The 20,514-nt window shown below is 41.6% G+C and overlaps 2 protein-coding genes across 6 annotated transcripts; one reads left to right on the top strand and one right to left on the bottom strand.

Moving 5' to 3' along the window:
* The first annotated feature begins 2,130 nt into the window (after positions 1-2,130).
* Positions 2,131-3,434, top strand: LOC116313695 (cytochrome b561 domain-containing protein 2). The gene is made up of 3 exons (XM_031731466.2): positions 2,131-2,480; positions 2,564-2,601; positions 2,695-3,434. The coding sequence occupies exons 1-3, from the start codon at positions 2,348-2,350 to the stop codon at positions 3,196-3,198; spliced, it is 675 nt and encodes a 224-aa protein (XP_031587326.1). The 5' UTR covers positions 2,131-2,347; the 3' UTR covers positions 3,199-3,434.
* A 2,856-nt stretch (positions 3,435-6,290) lies between these two features.
* rad54l2 (RAD54 like 2) lies at positions 6,291-20,485 on the bottom strand. Of its 5 annotated transcripts, none has more exons than XM_039611797.1 (22): positions 20,300-20,485; positions 18,046-18,244; positions 17,594-17,897; positions 17,369-17,505; positions 17,129-17,272; positions 16,799-17,031; positions 16,489-16,671; positions 16,215-16,348; positions 15,944-16,140; positions 15,176-15,518; positions 14,891-15,068; positions 14,534-14,764; positions 14,306-14,424; positions 13,959-14,077; positions 13,580-13,679; positions 13,277-13,482; positions 12,703-12,878; positions 11,602-11,798; positions 11,200-11,384; positions 11,025-11,114; positions 10,847-10,942; positions 6,291-9,767 (listed from the first exon to the last, which is right to left on the bottom strand). In XM_039611797.1, the coding sequence occupies exons 2-22, from the start codon at positions 18,191-18,193 to the stop codon at positions 8,740-8,742; spliced, it is 4,548 nt and encodes a 1,515-aa protein (XP_039467731.1). In that variant the 5' UTR covers positions 18,194-18,244; positions 20,300-20,485; the 3' UTR covers positions 6,291-8,739. The 5 variants fall into 5 exon arrangements, with proteins under 5 accessions (XP_039467731.1, XP_031587300.1, XP_039467733.1 ...); XM_031731440.2 differs by lacking the exon at positions 20,300-20,485 and adding an exon at positions 20,001-20,144; XM_039611799.1 differs by lacking the exon at positions 20,300-20,485 and adding an exon at positions 20,001-20,144 and having other exon boundaries at positions 6,291-9,755.
* Positions 20,486-20,514: the final 29 nt, after the last annotated feature.

Below are 20,514 nucleotides of genomic sequence, written 5' to 3'. Positions count from 1 at the left end.
AATAGAATAGAAGAATAGAATAGCCCTTTATTGTATAAAGTTTATAATCTAAACTTCCTGTTCCTGAGTGTAACCATTGGTTTTGGTGTAAGCCTTGTGTATTTCCATTCATGAAAGTGTGTCTTGATTATAGACTTTGACAATGACATGCCTATAGTTTTCTTGACTTGATTTGATGTTGTGAATTGTCTTTCTTAACCATGGAAATAATTCTGTCATCATACCCTTTAAATTCCTGCCAGGTCTACTTGCTCCTTTAAAGAACCAACAATGTGAGTATCTAAAAGCAAAAGCAACTTTACTGCTTATGCTTACCTTTTAAGAAGCTTCATTTTAAAGCCTGCAACAGTGAAGACATGCAGCACCCTGTTTGGTGTGCATTGTATAGGATGGAGAGAGGAGAGGGATACTCTGACTGACATTGTTGTTGTTTTCTGTGCTCTTTGTGACTCTGCAAGTGTGGAAGCCATGCAGAGTCACAAGGTTATTAGAGCGTAATTGGAGCACAACAACTAATAGGCAGCTGACCAGTGAGTGCTAGATGTGGAACTGGTGCTATTAGTCTGACATATAACATAAACTGAGGAAATGCTTTAGGTACTTTAGATGACACTTCTTATCCACTGTGCAATAAATAGCACAAGGGATGCATCTAATGGCACCTAAATTTATTGTACAGAATTTTCTCAATAACCGACAGCTACAAAACCACTTTGTTAGAGATAAATACACCTTTTGAAGGACCTTGCCCACGTGTTAAAGGGCCTGGCAGCAATCGCGTGCAAGTATTCAAGCACTCTGGAGGAGCGGTTGTACTACAATGCTCTGTCCACGTCAGCCAGCAGCTGAAGCCAGTGGTTAAGGTGGTTAGAATAAACAGAAAAGAATTGTGGGAATTCCGGTTTCAGAATAAAAGCTTTACCATGTAACAAGATTGCCGTTTTATTTGGATTTGAGTTATTTCTGAGTCTTTGCACGGACTACTACAGGTTAATCAGACAAAGCTCAGATCTTGGACTAAAATATTATGTCTGTATTTTTCAGATCAGACAGGCCAAGGAAATGATTGTTATGAAAACTCTTGTGGAGATGCTCCTATATCAATAGATCATTTGCAGCATCCAAGGTTAATGCTCCATCTGGTATGGTATAACCTTATTTACTTACATGATTTAATTCAAGATAAGGATAAATGTGTGTATGTGCAGGACTGTGTAGCATACATGTTTGAGAGGCTACTTCAGTCAATATTTAGGGGGGATGCGCTGCGTGTGAAGTTTGAGACAGAATGCATGTGTGTGACAGAGAGGGAAGCAGGTGTAACAGCTGCAAGGAGCAGAGGCAGTGAAAGTGGATGAGTGTGAATACCTGGGGTCAACCCTCTAAAACAATAATGTATAAGAGAGGTAATGAAATTGAGTATCAGGGATGATCTGTGACAGATGGACAGGCAGCAAGAATGAAAGGGGACCCTTACAAGATGGTAGTGAGACCAGCTCAGGTTGAGTTAGTGAAGCAAGGCTGAGCTGGTTTGGGCATGTGCTTGATATGAAGGAAAAGTCAACGACAGTGGATCATCATCATGTGGAAACACTATAAATGCATCCTCAGGCGCACGACCAGAATGCAAAAGAGCTATTTTCCAACTGCTGTCAGGTTGCTGAATAAATTACGACCTATTAATTTACTTTTATTTTTATTGCTACTTTGATGTCCGACATATGCTCTTTTACTTGTGCATTTGAGCATATATAAAATGTGGTGTCTCCCTGTGTTTCTGCTGATCTGTTCCGGAACAAAAAGTTTTCCACCCACTTATTACTTTTGTTAATCTCTGATGTAACAATAAATCTGACTCTGACCCATAAAGGGAGCAGCTAAGATAAAAGAAAAAGAAGAAGCAGAAGAAGAAATAATAATAGTAGAAGAACCGTGTCAAATTTGACACAGTCGGACCAGATGTTAATAATGAAAATTTTTCTTGTATTATTTGATAATGTGGGGCTATCAAATTCAGGTAAATCATCTGACATATTACAGAGCCTCCGTATGAACGTTTCTGTGGATGTGCTTCAACGTAATTTATTTTGAAAAACCTAACCGGAAGTCTTATCCTCGCCGGCGGAAAACACCAAAGCTTGGCGTGTGTTGACGTAACGACAAGGGACATGTTAATGAATTACTAATGTAGGCTTTTGTTTGTTCCGGGTTGTTAAATAAAACAGTGGAGCAGCAAAAGAAGATAACGCAAGGACTTTTGGCCCATCGTCACTTCCGCTTCTCATTGATTCAACCAACGGCGAGTTCACTTCGGTCACATTGTGGCGATTGAGTGAATTTTAAAGACATGGTTCACAAGAAAGAGCCTGAATCAGAGCCTCGGCTTTATGGCTTTTGCAGAACAGCGTCTGTTGTGTTGACCCACCTCATCTGCTTCGGCTTCACTGTCTTCATCTCAGTTCTCTCTCGACCCGGTACAAGTGAGTGCCTTAAGTAATCACACATTTCTACAGCAGTGCCCGTCATTGCATCGCATTTAATATGATTTCCTGTTTTGTTTTAGGTTGGTTTTCTTGGCATCCTTTCTTGATGACACTAGCTGTAAGTTTAAACAGTTAAATTGTTCTTAGATTCTTTAATTCTCACAATGTGATCAAATTTGCCAACAACTCAGTTAATGTCCTTTCCCTCCAGTTCTCCTTCTTCATGACAGAAGCCATACTCCTCTTCTCACCTGAGGGCTCTCCTATCAAAAGTTTTTCACACAAAACCAAAGGTGGTGTTCACCGGCTCCTGCAGGGCCTCTGTGCTTCTTGTGCAGTCCTGGGCTTTGCTGCCATCTTTTATAACAAACACCTGAATGGTAAACCCCACTTCACCTCGTGGCACGGTCTGCTGGGCCTGCTGACAGTGTGTGTGGTCATTGCGCAGTCCTTGGCAGCAATGCCTCTCAGTTATCCTTCTCTAGCCAAAGGCTGGTCCCTCGCCAAACTAAAGCGCTACCACGCAGCGTCTGGACTCATCACCTACCTGCTTGGCAGTGCCAGCATGCTCCTGGGCCTCTGCTCTGTGTGGTTCGCTGGAGCTGTCAGAGAATACGCCTGGTACCTGTCAGCACTCTGCCTGGTGCTCAGTGCCTTTGTCATAATGAACCAAGTCTCCAGATCTTACATGGCTAAAAAACGGTTCCAGTCCTGATGTAAAAGAACTTAAGATGAGCTAGCCTCACAGATTAAATTTATTTGAGTTGGATGATATTTTTTTTTTTAATTGATTTACGTGGAGGGCAAAAGGTGCTGGTTTTTGCCGCTGTGTGCCTCCCTGATGTTTTTTTGTTTGTTTGTTTTTGAAGAAGAAAAGGCACTATGTGTGATTAACGAAATCCTTTTTCAATACGCATGGAACCAGAGCTGCAATTATAGACACTGAGGTCATGTCTTATGTAGTCTTTCTGGGATTTTGGGTTATCAACAAATATCAGCTATTTGCTGATCTTAATACTATCAACATTCATAATAGCCAGTAAATCAGAATTAAAGATGAGACAGAAGAAGCAGCCTTTATATTTTGAGTGTCGAGAAGAGTGTAAGCGAGTAAATAAATAACTACACATCAACATTAGAGTAAATGTTGAAAGAAAATAAAATATTGGCAGATTTATTGGATATTAGATTTTTATATCAACTATCAGCATTGGTATTGTTCTTAAAAAAAATGACACCAGTTGGCCTCTAATTTTGGGGTAGACGATACCAAAGCTGCTGTCTGGCTTGTTTGTTTAGTTTCTGTTAATTCATGTTAGCTTTAACTTAATGATCAAAGTTTTTGTGTTAAGTAAAAAATGTTGCCGTTTTAAACAAACAAACATAGATCTCATGCTTGCAAAGGGTGGAATGTTGGCACTAGTACTTATTCAATAAGGGATTTTAAAGAATGATATAATGTGTGTGTATATATATACAGTTAAGCCCATAATTATTCATACCCCTGGCAAATTTTGACTTAAAGTTACTTTTATTCAACTAGCAAGTTATTTTTTGACTGGAAATGACACAGGCGTCTCACAAAAGATAATAAGATGATGTACAAGACGCATCATTGTGGAAAAAAATATTTCTCAGCTTTTATTTACATTTGAGCAAAAAGTATCATGTCCAGAATTATTCATACCCTTTACAAACTGTCACAGTCTCTGGGAAAATCCAAAGTTCCATACCATTCCAAATAGTCAAAGCTGTTCTAAAGCATCCTAATTACCCTGATTAATTGGAAATAGCTGTTTTAATCAACTCAACAGGTGAAAAACAGCAGCTCTCTGCAGGTGGTCTGTGGACAGTCATGGCTAAGACAAAGGAACTCAGTGAGGACCTGCAGCTGTGCATTGTGGCTGCTCACAAGTGAGGAATGGGCTACAAGGCCATATCCAAATGTTTTCAAGTTCCAGTGGCTACAGTGCAAAGTATTATTAAAAAATACAAGATATTCCGCGTTGTGGAAAATCTCAGAGGACGTTGTCGGAAGCCAAAAGTGAAACCTGTGCTGGCCAGGAGAATAGTGAGAGAGGTGAAAAAGAATCCAAGGATCACCACCAAGGCCATTCTGGTGAATCTGGGCTCTGCTGGTGGCAATGTCTCAAGGCAGACAGTCCAACGGACACTGTTGGGTTCCACGGATGCAGACCAAGGAAAACGCCACTTCTCCAGGCACTTTTAAGGCATGCAAAAGCTCATTTGGCCTTTGCAAATGCTCATCTGGACAAAGAAGAAGGTTTCTGGTCTTCAGTGTTATGGTCAGATGAAACAAAATTGAATTATTTGGTCACAATGATGTTGCCTTCATTTGGCATAAAATGGAGAAGCCTTCAACCCAAAGAACACCATCCCCACTGTCAAACATGGTGGTGGGAACCTAATGCTTTGGGGGTGTTTTTAGCCAATGGACCATGGAACCTAATCACAGTAAACAGCACCATGAAAAAAAGAGCAATACATGGAGATTCTCAACAACAACATCAGGCAGTCTGCAGAAAAACTTGGCCTTGGGAACCAGTGGACATTTTAGCACGACAATGACCCAAAACATACAGCAAACGTGGTGAAGAAATGGTTAGCAGACAACAACATTAACGTTTTGCAGTGGCCTAGCCAGAGTCCTGACTTGAATCCAATTGAGAATCTGTGGAGGGAGCTAAAGATCAGGGTGATGGCAAGAAGACCCTCCAACCTGAAAGATTTGGAGCTCGTTGCTAAAGATGAATGGGCAAAATGCCTCTGGAGACATGCAAAAGCTGGTCTGCAATTATAGGAAGCGTTTGATTGCTGTAATAGCCAATAAAGGCTTTTTTCTATTGATTATTGAGAAGGGTATGAATAATTCTGGACATGATACTTTTTGCTAAAATATAAATAAAACCTGAGAAATATTTTTTTCCACAATGATGCCTCTTGTACATCGTCTTATTATCTTTGGGGAGACACCTGTGTCATTTCCAGTCAAAAAATAACTTGCTTGTTGAACAAAAGTAACTTTAAGTCAAAATTTGCCAGGGGTATGAATAATTATGGGCTTAACTGTATGTGTGGTTGTGTGTGTGTACATGTATGAATATATATACACACCATTTATTTACTTGTTTATGCTCTCCTCGGATCAACTGGTGTTTGTAGTGTTGCAAACATGGAAGGTGCAGGGTGCCCTCTGCAAAATCAGCACTCTCAATATAGTTGAAGGGTGTTTCTCCATCTTTTAAAATGTTAAAGTTTTCATTCATTTATAGATTAGCAAATACCTAATATTGGACAATAATACTGGTTAGCCGATAAATCAGTCAGGCTGTAATTAGAGCCGCTAACTGCTGCTTTAGTCTCTTGCTTGACATGTTACTTGAGCTCCATCTGATTTAAATATACCCAAGAGAGCATTTCCTCTGCCCAGGCCAATGTCCTGTCTTACAATTTTAAAGAAAATAAACCATCAGGATTTCCACAAAAATGTAATAGGATCTTCTTTTATCCATGCTCCACCTCTCCTCCGAGGCTAACAGAATTCAGTTTCGCTCAGTCTTGCTGATGACTGAACAAACAGCATTAAAAAAAGGACTTAAATCTAATGGGTTAGGATTATTTTTTGGGGGGTGGGGGGTTAAAAGCCCATAATATAGTGTATATTGACCTAACATTGAAATAATGTTGACCTCTTCTCAGGTTACTGGTGATCCTGTCATTTCTGATTATTTGTACAGTCACGTTTGGATACATCATGGCATTTAAAATAAATGTATTTGTGTACGATTGACACTGCAATAGAAGAGTGTTTTATTGTTAAAATAACATTGATAACACAGTCATATTTTGCTTCGGTTTAGGCTGCATGTATGAAACTCTTACTAGATCAGCCATTAATGGGACAAATCGAAAAAAAAAAGTTAAAAAATGTAATTACAAAAACAACATTTTCCATCATAAATAAATACATTTCAGATATTTAGACTGTAATGAGGGACACGACTGCCAGGTGAACACCAAAGATTTTTTTTTTTGTAAATGAATGAAATATTCCAAAGAACAAAAGATGTAAAGCGTTTCCAACTGATCGAGAAGACGTAACAAAGACACGGGGTCGTTATTTTGTACCTTGTACAGCTCACCAGCAGATATGGTCCTTTTACAAAGTGCTAGCTTTACCTTCAAATTGGAAACAAACCAAATCACAAGTTCCCAAGATGTGTTCAAGAAAAACTGGAGGGGGAGAGAAAAAAGAAGTATCCAAGCTGACAGAGGAAACCTGCAGCAAATAAAAAAGAACAGTACTCAACAGGGGAGAGAGAAGGTCCCCAGAATAAAACGCATACGAGTAACGTAACTCAACAGGGAATGATCTGTTGTCTCAGGTTATCCAGTGTCTCTAAAGGCTAATAAGCATCTAGCCTAGTTTACCAACAGAGGAAAGCGACTTTCCTAAAACTAATTAGCTCAAGGTGACATGATAACACAGAAACACAAGGCTACAGAGAACAGTGAAGACCCAAACTCCCTAAAGCACCGCATATCTACACTGACACTACTGACAGAAGCTACTTACACTGCACTGCACTGAGGTGAAAAGCTACCACATTATGGCACTGTCAGTTTTGTAAGGCCACCATATCACCTGACCCGGTTCTGCCACAGTCACAGGCGGTTGTACCGAAAGGGTAGTTACATCTAATTTGATGGTTGGTGGCTACATTAGCGACATTTTGATGCTCTCAGGCTGCATGAATGCAATGGTTTCTATAGCTCAGGTAACATTTGTTCTCAGAAAGAAAAACCCTAGTACAGTTACTGCAGCTGAGATTACATGTTGAGTGTAAGGTCACGGAGTAGTCATGAACAAAATGGTGGGGACACTTCAGTAAGAACTGTAATGGAGGAGAAATGACAGGCTTCTGCAAATAAGCTAGCAACATTAAACCTTGGTTTGAGCTCCTTTTGGCTTTGAGTCAAAATCTACCTTAAATTTGTGTTTTCAGTTTGCCGCCGAGGGTCTAAATGTCAGTAGGACAGATTTGTAAAAAATAAGATAAATGCTAAGACTGAAGACCCCTTTGTGTTTATTTAAGGCTAAAAATGAAAGAACACAGTCCAAATCCATGTCCCTGCCCCTGTGTTATCAAAGGCTAGCATGATAGTACATTCATTTCAATTTTAAGGGAAAAAAAAATACAAAGTTAAACAGAAATTTGCTTCCCCAGCATCCTCAGGGTGGGTTTATCATGATGACTGTCACCGTATTAATAAACCATTTCCTTACAACCAAAATCTACACACTGCACAGTATTGACTTGCAATATAAACAATGATAATGACTGTTTATTTACAAAGTATCAACATGTTCAATTATAGTATCACACATATCCTTTAACAGGGGAGCTACAATGTCTATCAAACTGCTAAAGACTAAAATATGCTTGAAAGCCTAAAATTCCTGTTGTTAAAGGTGAGCCTTGAAGGATCATCTCTCAATATATTGGGGATTTTCACAATCCCCCCACCCATTAGCTACTGTGAGTTATTCATTATTGTGGCATGTAGCGTTCCAGTTGTGTTACACTTTTTAATAAGAAACTGGCCATGAAAAAAAAAAAGAAGTTTCAAATCACTTTCATTTAAAGTCAGAGGAAAGAAAACTGTACGCGTAGCCTCGCTTTAAAACGTAGCACAAAGAGGCTGTTTTGCCTCCCTGAAAGATTCGGCTGGTCCCCATATGACAAAGGTCTGTTCCCACTGCTCTGCTGCTCCAGCTCAACAACCTGGGACAGTCAGCATGAGGATTTTGTAACTCTTGACTCTGCAAAGTCAATAAGGTATGAGCTGTTTGTGAACGTCCTGATGTGTGACGTTTAATGACATCATTAGAAATGGGAATTCAGATGTGTTTCAAGTGAAACACTGCCAAATAAAGTCAAAGCAGGTAACTTCATTCTATTTAAGAGGTTCAGGATTAACATAAATGCTTCCTGAGAAGTTTTATTATTTATGCATTTCAATCTAATCAAGTTGCACTTTTTTCTCTTTAATTCATTTGCATTCTGAGAGCAAATTCAAATTCAGAAAATAGCACGCAACTTTGAGGGGTACAACAGAATTTAGTTGATTTAGTTGCATAAAAGATTTAAATATTCCCATTCCTAATGCACTTTAGGTTAAACAGGTGTGTATGCGTGTAACTGCCTTGCCAGTACTTTCTGAGACTCCTGACTTACTGTCCTGTCACCTCAATAACATCATCATCTGAACTGTCACCGCCATTCTCTGTACTTTGATGTCTGTCTGGTTGGGTCAGAGCTGCCCCCAACAGGCTGGAAGTGGGATTGTTGAAGTGGGACAGGAAGCTGGATGTAGCCGAGCTGGAGTTGGGTGCAGAAAACCCCCCTGACCCTGAGAGAAGAGGCGTGGAGAACAGCCTCGGCTCAGAGAGCAATGGCTGACCGAAGCTGAGGGGGAACCTTGGTGAAAGCAGGCCAGCCATGTTGGGGTTCATCAAGTACCGAGGCAGAGAACCAGATGGTAGGGAGGAAGAAGTTGTTGCTGAGGATGTAGATGACATAGGAATGGTGGTAGAGGCAGAGGAGAAAATAGGGGACAGAGAGGAAGAGGAAGGGGTGGGAAGGTGCCCGTTCCCTGTGGCAGGTTGTCTCAGTAGGTCTGTGCCTGCAGAGGGAAATATGGTCTGTAGGTCAGCCAGTGTTTGTCCTGGTGTTTGTAGGAATGATGATCCACCACTACCAGCCATTAGAAGTGGGTGACTAATGTGACCAAGGTTCCCAAGTAGGGATGAAGAGTTCAGACCCACTGGAGGAAAACTGAGCCCACCTGAAAGCGCAGGGAAATGAGCTGCAGCAGAAGTACATTTGTCTCCCATTTGTGCGTTTCCCTGACTTTCAGTACTCTTGCGTTTGGTGCCTCGCATCTCTAAAGATGAACTCAGGAGGTCGTCACCGAGCCTACTGAGATCGCGGGCCTGATAGTTTTGTGAAGCGTTTCCATCTCCCGACGGCACAGATGACATGTCTGACGGCGACGCCAAATCGTTCCCTGCTCCAGCAGCAGCAGCAGCAGCGTCGCCTGTGGATGAGGTGTAATGGCTGAGCTCTCTGAGAATCTCAGTGCCTAAGGGAGAAGAGGGTCGCTGCTCGCCGTTGGGGGAACGTTGGTTTTGATCCACAGGGGAAGAACAGCCATTACTGACTGGTCGGATCCCTGAACCCTGGGTGTCTGTGGAGAAGACTGAAATGCAGACATGAAATGTCAGGAAACTTATACAGAGTTCCCGTCTTTGGGGAATTTAATTTGGAAGGTCATTCCTGAAAAGAAAATGACAAAGTTATAAGCTGAAAATGTTGTTAAAAAACTTGATGTAGCACATTGCACAAATGTGATCACTGATTAAAGGGACAGTTCACCTATTTTTCTACAGTTCCCCAGTTTGTCCAACTTCTCTTAAATATAATGGAACAAGATGAAATGTTGTGGTCCTCAAAGAATCAAAGACATACATCTGAAAAAGAAAATAGGTCCTACATACTCTCCCTGTCTCACCTAAATGACTTGGATCAGGGATGTCAAACTTGTTTTACATCGAGGGCCACATACAACCCACTTTGATATTAAGTGGGTCAGACCAAAGAAACTCCCCTTTCCATCAGACTAAGGAAGTTTAACTGCACATTAACTACACTTTGTAAAAAAAACAAACAAAAACAAAGCAAAACAAAACAAAATTTTCTATTGTAGATAGAGAAGTTCCAGTTTTTCACTATCATCTAATTAATTATTTATTACTCAATTACTTTGGTGTACTATTCTCCTGAGAACCAGCCTATTTATTTATGTCCTCTTTAATGGACATTTCTTTTTGGTCTCCATCTTTTGACTTATTTGAGCTACCTTAATAAGTCCTATTGTGCTCAAAAGAGGACATCCTGGTCACTCATGTGTTTTTAGGTTGCCTCTTTTAGCTCCAAATAGCAGGACATCATAAAAAAAAAAAAAAGTCCAACTGAAAGACACTTGTTTCCTCGATTCTCAGGAGGCCATGAATAGCCATGGGGGAGGTCTTTATCAGTAGGAAATGCTATATAACAATACTGTTAAAAGTCCAATATTTATGGCCTCCTTTAGATGCTCCAATGACATCAGGTGGGCCAGACTGGAGTCCCTGCCAGGTCAATTCTGGCACCTGGGCCTTGTGTCTGACGTCCCCAACTTGGATGAATAAACAGCATTACAGACCAGAAGAGAAATATCTAAATTTGATTGAGTGTAAGACTGCAGCATATATATATTCAAAAGAGGAAAACCCCTACCTCTTGAAGCAGCAGAACCCCCGGCTACAGGTCGACTGATCTTTCCAGATCGAATGGCAAATATTCGTCCATCGTTTGTTCTGATGTAGGTACCTGCTTTGCAGAAAAGAGTAAGTGAAGAGAGACGTTTAAATGAGTGTTTGTATGCACAGAGTTCTTAACACAGCACTGAACCAACCTTTAGATCCTCTGATAACATGGATGCTCTCTCCTGCGCTGATTCGAGCTTGAACATCTGTTGAGCTGTTGGCTCCTGGGATTACTATATCTGTGAATCCAGACAAATGGCGGATGTAATATCTGATTATTTATTTATTTATTGTGATTTAAACATTTAAAAACATCATGATTACCTGTTGTGGTGACAATCCTCTGCACGTAAACACCAGCTTTCTGGAGAAAGTTGACAGGGAGACTGCCGGGAGAGCCGGAGCCAACCATGCCCATGCCAACCTGGCGAGGCATCATGGGTATTGGTGTTGACTGAATTGGCCTGACACTTGCCACGGGCTTGTCATCTGGCCGTGTCATGGGACGCCTGCAAATATGAAGGCTGAACTTACTAGATGAACACACACACGTACACACACACTTACTTCAGACTTTGCCAAACCTGGAGTGATTTTTTTTATTATATTATACCAGATACTTAGTGTAGTAATGACTTTAATGACTCATTACTTAATAACTTCAACAGAAAATCAGAAACAAACATTCAATGAATGCAAAACAAAACACTGTAGGCTTGCACTCACCATCCACGCTGGCTAAATGCTGGCATGTTTGTGAGCGGATAATCACTGGTTGGGTAATAGGGGGCATATGATGGACGGGAATAAGGTACAGAGGCTCGTTTCTCATCCTCGTAGCTCTTCTTAGCAGCTCTCTTCTCTGCTTTGGTCAGTTTCGACTCTTTCCGGTCCACCAGCAGAGACTCGTGGTGGAAAGGTAGCTGTTGAAATTCATTGAAACTGAATCAAATATCAGCAATGCCGCATTTCATGCAAGAGGCAGCTCTCTCGCATGCCACATTCGCTCGACAGTCAAAAAGGACTCCGAGTACCACGTTTTTTTTAAATGGCCTCCTTCCACAGTACCAGGAGTTATTAATACAATACAAATTTTATTTGTCACATACACAGTACAACATATAGTGAACATGCAGTGAAATGCTTGTGTCCTGAACTGTGGACAGGCTGCAGACGTAGCCGCGCCACTCCAGGGCTGGTTTTTAGCATGGGGGATCTAGCCAGGATACTGGTTACTGGATACCTGGTGGGAAACGAACTTGTGATCCCCACTCCAGAGGTGTGTAGTCTTACCACTACACTATCCAGCTACTTAGGTTAGGTTAACTGGTGATCTAAATTGGCTATAAGTGTGAATGTGATCATGAATGGTTGTCTATTTCAACTTGTGTTTGCCCTGCGATAAACTGTGTGTACCTTGTCTCCCGTCCTATGATAGCTGGGACAGGGTTTCAGACCCCGTATGACACTGAACTGGTAAAGCAGTTAAGAAAATGAATGGATGGAAGGATTTTTCTCCTGCTTACTTATTCACCACACAGTTAAGACTTTGGTCTTCTGTGGTTCAGCTGTAACTCAGCAGGAGAGCTGGCTGGCAACTAATTCTTGTTGGGAAGCTTTTATTGCACTTACAGTCAGCTTATAAGAAAAAGAACCACTGCTTTTTAAAAATATTCTTACTTAAGCAATAGCAAATTCTGAAAATTTGACGGTTATCTTTTAATATATCACAGCACAACATTCCACTAACTAAACCTCCTACCGTACTTTGAAATAGGATGTGCTTGAGTCTGTGGATTACATGTAACAACTTTATTGCAAGAGTACCTTTGTGATGAGATGTGGATAAAGCTGACAAGCTTGAGATATCACTGGCTCATATATTGCCAGGGATTCTAGAAGGATCTTCTCAGCTTCAGGCTCCTCCTCAACAAAGTGCAGCAGCGACTCCACCTCCTTACGAGTAAAGTTAAGCACTGGGTTCAGGTCATCAACCACGCGGTCTTTCAAGACACAGAAACAAAGTTTCAGCATTTGAGAAATTCCATTCGATGTTAGTAACAAAGCAACAAAGCAAAGCAATGGCAAGAAGATATTTGGTGCAGCACCATATACCTTGTTGCAACCAGTGCCATGGTAGTAACTGCCAGTAACCCGTTGCTATCACTATATCACTGGTCAGTCTCTAGGCCTGTGTAACTCCGGCTTTGGGAATCAATTTCACACCAAGTATCAACAAGCACACTCCAACCAGTCAGGGAACACATTTTGGTATATGGTTGCTACTTGGTCTCTAGGTCTGTTTAACTGGGGCAAGACCAGAGCTTTTATAAGGGCTCAAGTGAAGTACCTGTCCACTGTAACGATTAACAGCTCTTGTTCAGATTAAGAAATCCCTTACCCGACATGCCCTGTTTGGAGACTTGTCTGTCGTAGATCTTTTTCTCCAAGGTAAAGTCACAGACGAGGCGGTAAATGTGGCAGGGCTTTCTCTGACCATATCGGTAAACCCTACACACAGCCTGGGCATCATGACAGGGGTTCCATGATGCATCAAACACGACGACGCGATTTGCTCCAATCAAATTTACCCCCAAACAGCCCGCTCTGAAATACACAAAAATAACAAATAAATATTAAATAAATAATTAATGAGAAAAGGTGAGAAAAAGAATAAGAAGGAAGAGAATGCAGAGATTTATACCTGGTAGAAAGCAGGAAGACCCATGTTGAGCGGTTTTCTGTGTCATTAAACTGATTAATAAGCCGCTCCCTTTCTGAGGCAGATGTACTCCCATCCAGTCCTGCAGACAGACAAAGCAGGGGTATAGCATCTCTTTACAGTGAAACACCTGAACACACTTTAACTTGTGAAGTGAAGAAGAGATACTCAGTTTAGGAACATTTTCATCAAATTCCTATAGAATACATTGTCTTCTCCACAAAAGAATATAATGAGTGGAGGAATCCAATACTATAGAAACTGCAGCCAGGGACACCAAATCAATAAAGGCAATCACAACTTTGAGGTTTCGGTGTTGAAGACCGCATTTTCTGCAGAGGGCGCAGATTGGATGACTCACTGTAGTAATTGAGGTTGCGAACCCAGTTTTGGCTCTGGCCATCAGTGGAGGCAATGCCCTGCGGCATGGGTCTCTTTGATAAGAAGTCCTCAATGACCGTCAAGGTGGACAAGCTTTGGCTAATAGAAATACAGCAAAAAACAGATTGTAAGGGCTAAGAAAAGTAAGTGTGCTTACTTTTATGGCTATGACCAGTAATTGGTTTTGCTTTCAAGAAAGTTCAGAATGTGAGATGCAGAAAACCTAGAAAAATTAGGTTGATTAGGCAAACTGCAGTCAGTGTCTTCTATAAGCTTCTTATTGGTGGATTTATCTTTAATGCGCTGTGCATGGGGCAGAGGACTTACCTAAAGACCAAAATCTTGTCTCTTCTCCTCACACTCTCATCAATCAAGTGGAAGAGCAGAACCATCTTGGCAGAGTTCTCCAGAACTCCTCTCTGATAGTTGGACATTATGTCCTTTGCCTAAAGTATAGAACAAACATTTAGGCATGTTGCTGATATATTTTAAACTGTGTGTTTGTTAAAGAGTGACATTAAAAATGTCAAGCCAAGCTCTATGTTCATGACATACCCATTCATACGTGATGACTTGATTGGCTCTGTCCTGAGAGGAATTGAGTGGTGGCAGGGTGCTGTTGACTTTACTGTTGCTTGAGTCTGCTACTTTGGATTTGAGGCCAGCACCGGGTGCAGGGCAGCGAGGGTTACTAGCTGAAGTGATGTCATCGAGGTCTAGGTCCTGCTCGTTGGCCTGATTCTCTTTCTGCAGGGCTTCATAGAGGACGTCTGGGTGATTCCAGATCTAGATGGAGAAGATGATGATGACACAGCACTTAGCAACTCAGATAAGATGAAGAAGAAAGGAAAAAAAAAAAAAGCTCCCCAATGTAAACAGGGGTTTTAGGAAAAAAAAGATCCATAGACTTACCTTGCAGCAAACACAGAAAGCTTTGAGTGGATTGAGGCCGAGCCAGCCCGTGTTCCCTGCTTCTCGAAAGCGTTTCATAAACTCGGTATAGAGTGCCCTCTGAATGGGGGAGAGCCGTACCAGGATCACATGCTCCTCCTTGGTAGGAAGCTGGTCTCGCAACACATCATGACCTCGTCTGCAAACAAAAAAAGCACTACCGTGAACGTGGTGAGGTAAGCAACTTCCACATTAGTGTGCTTCGTTTTCACAATGTTCAATTTCTGAGCCAGACTGAAAGCTTACCGCTGGACGAAGCCCTCCAACAGGCTATGCAACACGTGACTGCGGTAGCGCATCAAGCGAACATCTTGAGGAGTGCTGTCCACACACTGACCGTTTAGGATTGGACGCTCAAACATGTTGCTGAATTCCTGGCGTGTGCCTAAAAAGTCAGGCCTGACAAAGTCCACCATGCACCAGTATTCGATAAGGTTGTTCTGCAGGGGGTAACCTGTCAGAACTACCCTGCGTCTGGACCGGATGTTCTTTAGGGCCTGGGATGTGCTGGCGTGGTAGTTCTTAATGCGATGGCCCTCATCACAGATCACTACGTCTGGGCCGGGCCTTGCTATGGCCTTCTCAATACCTGAAGAAAAAGGATGAAAATTAAACAGACGAAAGTGTAAACTGCATACAAAAGATGGACGCATGTCACTGGCTCGTTTAGAAGTCTCGGCTTTAGCTTTATCGCCGCCATTAAGCTTTTTCTGAGCTTTAAGTGACTTATTTAGATAAGATGAGAGAGTGCTAAGTTATCAGCTAATGTTAACAAGCATGGGTAGAAAGGCATGTTCACTCACTGTATGGCTGCTGTGCACAGTCACAGATACCTGAGAACTTGTGCTAAGTAACATAAAATAGTACAATATGACTCTTTGTATAGCCTGCGGGTACAATTAACAGATCACGGTCATAAGGTCCAATTCAGTGACTCAAACAGTGTTAGAGTGACAAGGAACATCTACATAGATGTTTGTATAGTTTCAAAAGGCTCCTTATACTTGTACTTACTTTTCATGAGCTCTTGCTGTCTGTCTTCTTCATCCAGGTCAATGATGATTGGTCCGGCAGGCTTCTTTGATTTCCTCTTCTTGCCCATCACAAAGCTCTTCTTCATGGACAGCAGCCGGTACATTTCATAACCCATGAGCAACACACCTCCATCTCTAGACCACTCCTCCACAACCTTGGCCCTGGCCAGCGTTGTTCTGCAGGTCACATAGTCAACATGATTAAACCGCTCAAATATTTCACAGTGCACACAAATCACCAAGTTACATACTTGTGCTCATCATTGAGAATGTGAACTTTGAATGTGCGGCCAGTGACGAATGTGGGGTCGGTGTCAGGGGGGAGGGCTTCTTGAGGTGGGAGCCAGAGATTAAACTCTGTTAGCCAGTTCTGAAGTGTGTTCACCTTGTATGAAGGAAACAAAAAATGTGGAATGTTACTTTAATCCTAAAATAACTGTAATTTCAGGAAACATTAATGTGCAATTTACATAACTACTCTTTTTTTAAAAAAAACAAAAAAACACTGTATACACGATTACTCACAGGGACAATAGCAAGCACAGTGTGGGCCTCAGTGTTCCTCAGCAGGATGTCAATAAAGGAAATGACTTGCAATGTTTTGCCCAGCCCCATGCTGTGAGCAAGGATGCAGCCAAAGCCACTGCTGGTATTATAGCGCTCCAGAGACTCAATGAGGTTATCATAGAGAAACCGGATTCCCCCGATCTTAGAGATGAAGAAAAGAAAAGGTTTAGCAATAAAACAAGCTGGACTATGATTTTTTTTTTTTTTTTTATGTTACCAAAGGTTTATGTTCTGCAAGCATATGAGCTGTATGAGATGGCAGCTATACCTGATGAGGTTTGACAGCCCTGGCCAGCTGTGGGGCGAGGAAAATGTCTTTCTCCTCTGCAGGGTGATTGATATTAACCAGCACTCGACCTTGAACATCAGGCAGGTTCAGATCATCGTTGATGTGTGCTCCACTACTCTCCTCTGTCCCATGGGCACCATCAGGATCCTCATCAGCCGACTCACTGCTTATCTGCAGGGCGTCTTCATCCCCAGAACTGAGCTCAATTACATCTGTGCAGTCATTGGTGAAGTAAACACTGGGTTAGTATAATCTAAATTAACTTGGAAATAAGAAATTACAACTGCACAGAACTATCATCAATCTCACCATCTCTAATGGGAAGTCCGGGCAACGTAGGCTCCGCTTTTTCATCTTCTTCACCACTGCTGTCCAGACAGATCACATCCTGCTTGCCCAGGAGACCAGGGACTAAGTGAGACACTTCTCCTAAAATTGAAGCAGTCTCCACTGCTGGAAAGATGGAAAGGGAATGGGAAACTTAGAAACTGAGTATTATAAAAGCTGCCAAATTGAAATACTGTTTACAATTCAGTCTTAGAAAGTCACCTAGTTGAGAGTCTGGGACAGCTGGAGCTGGTGTAGGAAAGTCCTTCCTCTGCTGCTCCAGACGTTTCCGCCTCTCCATCTCTTCCTGCTGAGCAGCCTTGGTTCCAGCCTCTAGCTGATCCTCTTTCAGCAGCTTTCTATAAGCACAGAGAAAACTTTCTGGTTACACACAAGCAAAAATTTATTAGGAAATATACCTGGAAATCATAGAAAACATAATTGTACCTGATATTCTTCCTCATGTGTGCAGGCTTAGATGGCTTTGAAGGTTTGGAGCCTTTCAGAGACTTTGAGGATTTGTTCAGTTTACAGGCTTTCTGTTTCTTTGTTTTGCTAGAAGGTGGCCCACTCTTGCTCAAGTTCTCTGGGCTTGTTGGAGAACGAGAGGCAGGTCTGGAAGGGGCCCTAGAGGATGGGCGGGATGCAGGCTGAGATGGAGGCTCGGAGGAAGGCTCTCCAGAGGTAGCTGAGGTGGAGTCCCTGTCATCCTGACCCGTTTCTGTCCGGCTCTGGGCACTCGCAGGTCGATCTAACAAGGGAGCAGACAGTAATGAAGTTGAATACTAGTTAATATGTGCTACAGATCTTTGGCTTAAGAAAACAAAACTGCTGAATTTGATGCCTGAAATGAATCTGAATATTAAGAGATAAAAGCACAAAGTTAATTTGTCACACACCAACACTGTCGTCTTCATCATCTCCATCATTTTCATCCTCATCTTCCTCCATGTCTTCATTGTCTTCCTCTTCCTCATTTTCTAAATACTCCTCTTCACTGTTAAGGCTGGCCTCCAGGTCACTTTCTGAAATTGCCTCTTCAGACATGGCGTCTTACGGGGCTCTCAAAGTATTACCTGCACACCTTCATCAGGAGCCCTGCAATAATGAGGCACATCCAATCTTTACATTACAACAAAGGTGATAAGTTAGCAAAAAAAAAGAAAAAAAAATCCCCTCCATTGTTGGAACCAGAACATGTGGAATGTACAGTGACATGAAAAAGTATTTATCCCCTTCCTGATTTTTGCATACCTGGCCCTGTGTGAAAAATTATTTTAAAGAAGATCGATATGCTTTGGGATCACCTTAAACAGGCTGTTCATGATCAAAAACCCTCCACTGTCACTGAATTAAAACAATTCTGCAAAGAAGAATGGGGCAAAAAAAAAAAAAAAAAAATCAGAAAGATGGAAAGTACTTTTTCACAGTGCAATTTGAGACAGATTTACAAACCAAGAGCAGCTATGTATTTTAAAGAGACCTTTACATGTTTTTACAGTAAATATTGTTAAAACAGTGTAAAAAAAAATTAATTTGCCATTGAGTTGTGGTTCCTCTTTACTTAACCTGGATTTGTTCCTCTCTCCATCTCATAACCTTGCAATGATAGAGCAATAAACACTATCCAAAGGAGAAATAGGCCATAAAAAGGACACATTCAACTGTTTCAAAATCTAAGACAGAAATCTGAATTCTTTTAAATAATCCTGCAATAGGTTTGTCTCACTACAAAACTTGTGTCCTTTCATTATTGCTCCATAAAGAGCATTTCAGTATACTGTGTCTGTGTGTGGTTAGCTGCACAGCGGCAGAGAGGAAAGCACTCCAAAGGGTCATCTCCCCTCTCTAAAAGAGGTTTATAATTAACACCAACTCGAAAAAACAAACTAAAACAAAAACAAAACCCAGAGCATCACAAAAGAGCCATCCCGTTGTTGAAACATTCAGTTTGAACTGCAGCCCAGACGTTTCAGGACAATAAAAACAAAGATTTGATTTTGTTTTGTGCGTCTTTTATCCAAAAGCCATAACTACATTAAACGTTTTTAAAAGACTCAATCGTACAATGAACGTCAACAATTAGAGGACAGCGCTGCACATGTTCAATGATAATGAAGCTGTTACTGTTAAGTTCTGCAAACCCCCCCCCCCCCCCAAAAAAAACGTGTTCACTAGGTGAAGTCAAGGCTGCTGACCTGATGTCGGATAGCGGAGAACTTCACAAGTTTAGTGTTTACAGTCTGTCTGGAGGACAGAAATTAGGTTCAGTTCTCATATACTTCGTTTTCAGCTTTCGTATTTCTTGCTTATTACCTTCCGGGTCCATAGATGAAATTAATACAAGTATTCATTCACACGGGAGAAAACCCCCGAACCCCCTCCCCCTCTTTCTAAAAGGCTTCTAAGCCCGGGATGGCGACAGCTTGAAGCCACCTCTGCAAGATGTTATGCATTTTTTTGAAGAGATGAACATCAAGCACCTGTCGTCAGGTGGCTTATTGTTGGGCTACATTACTGCATCCACAGAAAATGTTACTGTTTGTCGGCTATGTCAGCAGACCAATGTGCTAGCTAATTACACAACAACAAACGCATTTTCAGCCCCCGAGGGTCAGCGGTAACCTCCACGGCCCATGAGCCGCAGCTGGGGGGACGGGCTGAGACCCGTCTGTGACTTGTGCTGGAAGAGCAGCGGCTTTTATTTGCAGAACCGACTGCTCTGTTGGGGCGAGATAGCGATCTAATACTGTGTAGGTGTAACGTCCCAGCAGCTAATGCTAACCCAAATTAGAGCAAAGCTAACACACTCGGCTAACTAAGACGCGTAATTAAAACGTAAACTTGAGCTTACCTTATATAAGCGGACACTGTGCTGTTTAAGAAGCCAGTATGTTAGTGCATATAATTATTACTCAATCAAATAAGCACGGTAATTGTGTAAATGCACTGATAAAACGTTGCTAATTTCCAATTTTTTCCAGTGTGACCATCAATACTGTCCCCGTAGAGAGTACTCTAACTTGTGTTCCGACTAACTAGCCGGATTTCCCAGGGGTCATGGTATCCGTTCTTACTAGCAGTTTTGGGTTAGGATATTACGCATTACAGTAAACTTATTAATGTTACCATAGTTCTGTTTATTTGACTTACATTAAAGGTGCCCCCAAATTTTGGGTCCTCTGCTGCTGCTTTTGGACAAACGTCGCGGTTTTATAGTCGCTATTATTATAATCAGTGACCTGGTTGTTTCCCGAAGGTTTAATGGTTTAAATCATGGCATCAAACTCGCTGTTATTTATACAATTCTGTGTGTAGTTTTTATGGGTACTGTTAGACGTTATCGCCATGCCTGGTTGACCGCTCGT

This window comes from Oreochromis aureus, linkage group 5 (assembly GCF_013358895.1).
Source record: "Oreochromis aureus strain Israel breed Guangdong linkage group 5, ZZ_aureus, whole genome shotgun sequence".
Classification (NCBI taxonomy): Eukaryota; Metazoa; Chordata; class Actinopteri; order Cichliformes; family Cichlidae; genus Oreochromis; species Oreochromis aureus.
The sequence above is the reverse complement of the archived record's forward strand: the minus strand, read 5'-3'. Positions and strand labels throughout refer to the sequence as shown.

Coding starts and splice junctions, on each gene's coding strand:
- LOC116313695 (XM_031731466.2), top strand. CDS start 2,348: ATGGTTCACAAGAAAGAGCCTGAATCAGAGCCTCGGCTTTATGGCTTT. Junction 2,481..2,563: donor TCTCTCTCGACCCGGTACAA/GTGAGTGCCTTA, acceptor GTTTTGTTTTAG/GTTGGTTTTCTTGGCATCCT. Junction 2,602..2,694: donor CTTTCTTGATGACACTAGCT/GTAAGTTTAAAC, acceptor CTTTCCCTCCAG/TTCTCCTTCTTCATGACAGA.
- rad54l2 (XM_039611797.1), bottom strand. CDS start 18,193: ATGTCTGAAGAGGCAATTTCAGAAAGTGACCTGGAGGCCAGCCTTAAC. Junction 17,032..17,128: donor CGGACTTCCCATTAGAGATG/GTGAGATTGATG, acceptor ATGACTGCACAG/ATGTAATTGAGCTCAGTTCT. Junction 16,141..16,214: donor ATTCTCAATGATGAGCACAA/GTATGTAACTTG, acceptor TGTGACCTGCAG/AACAACGCTGGCCAGGGCCA.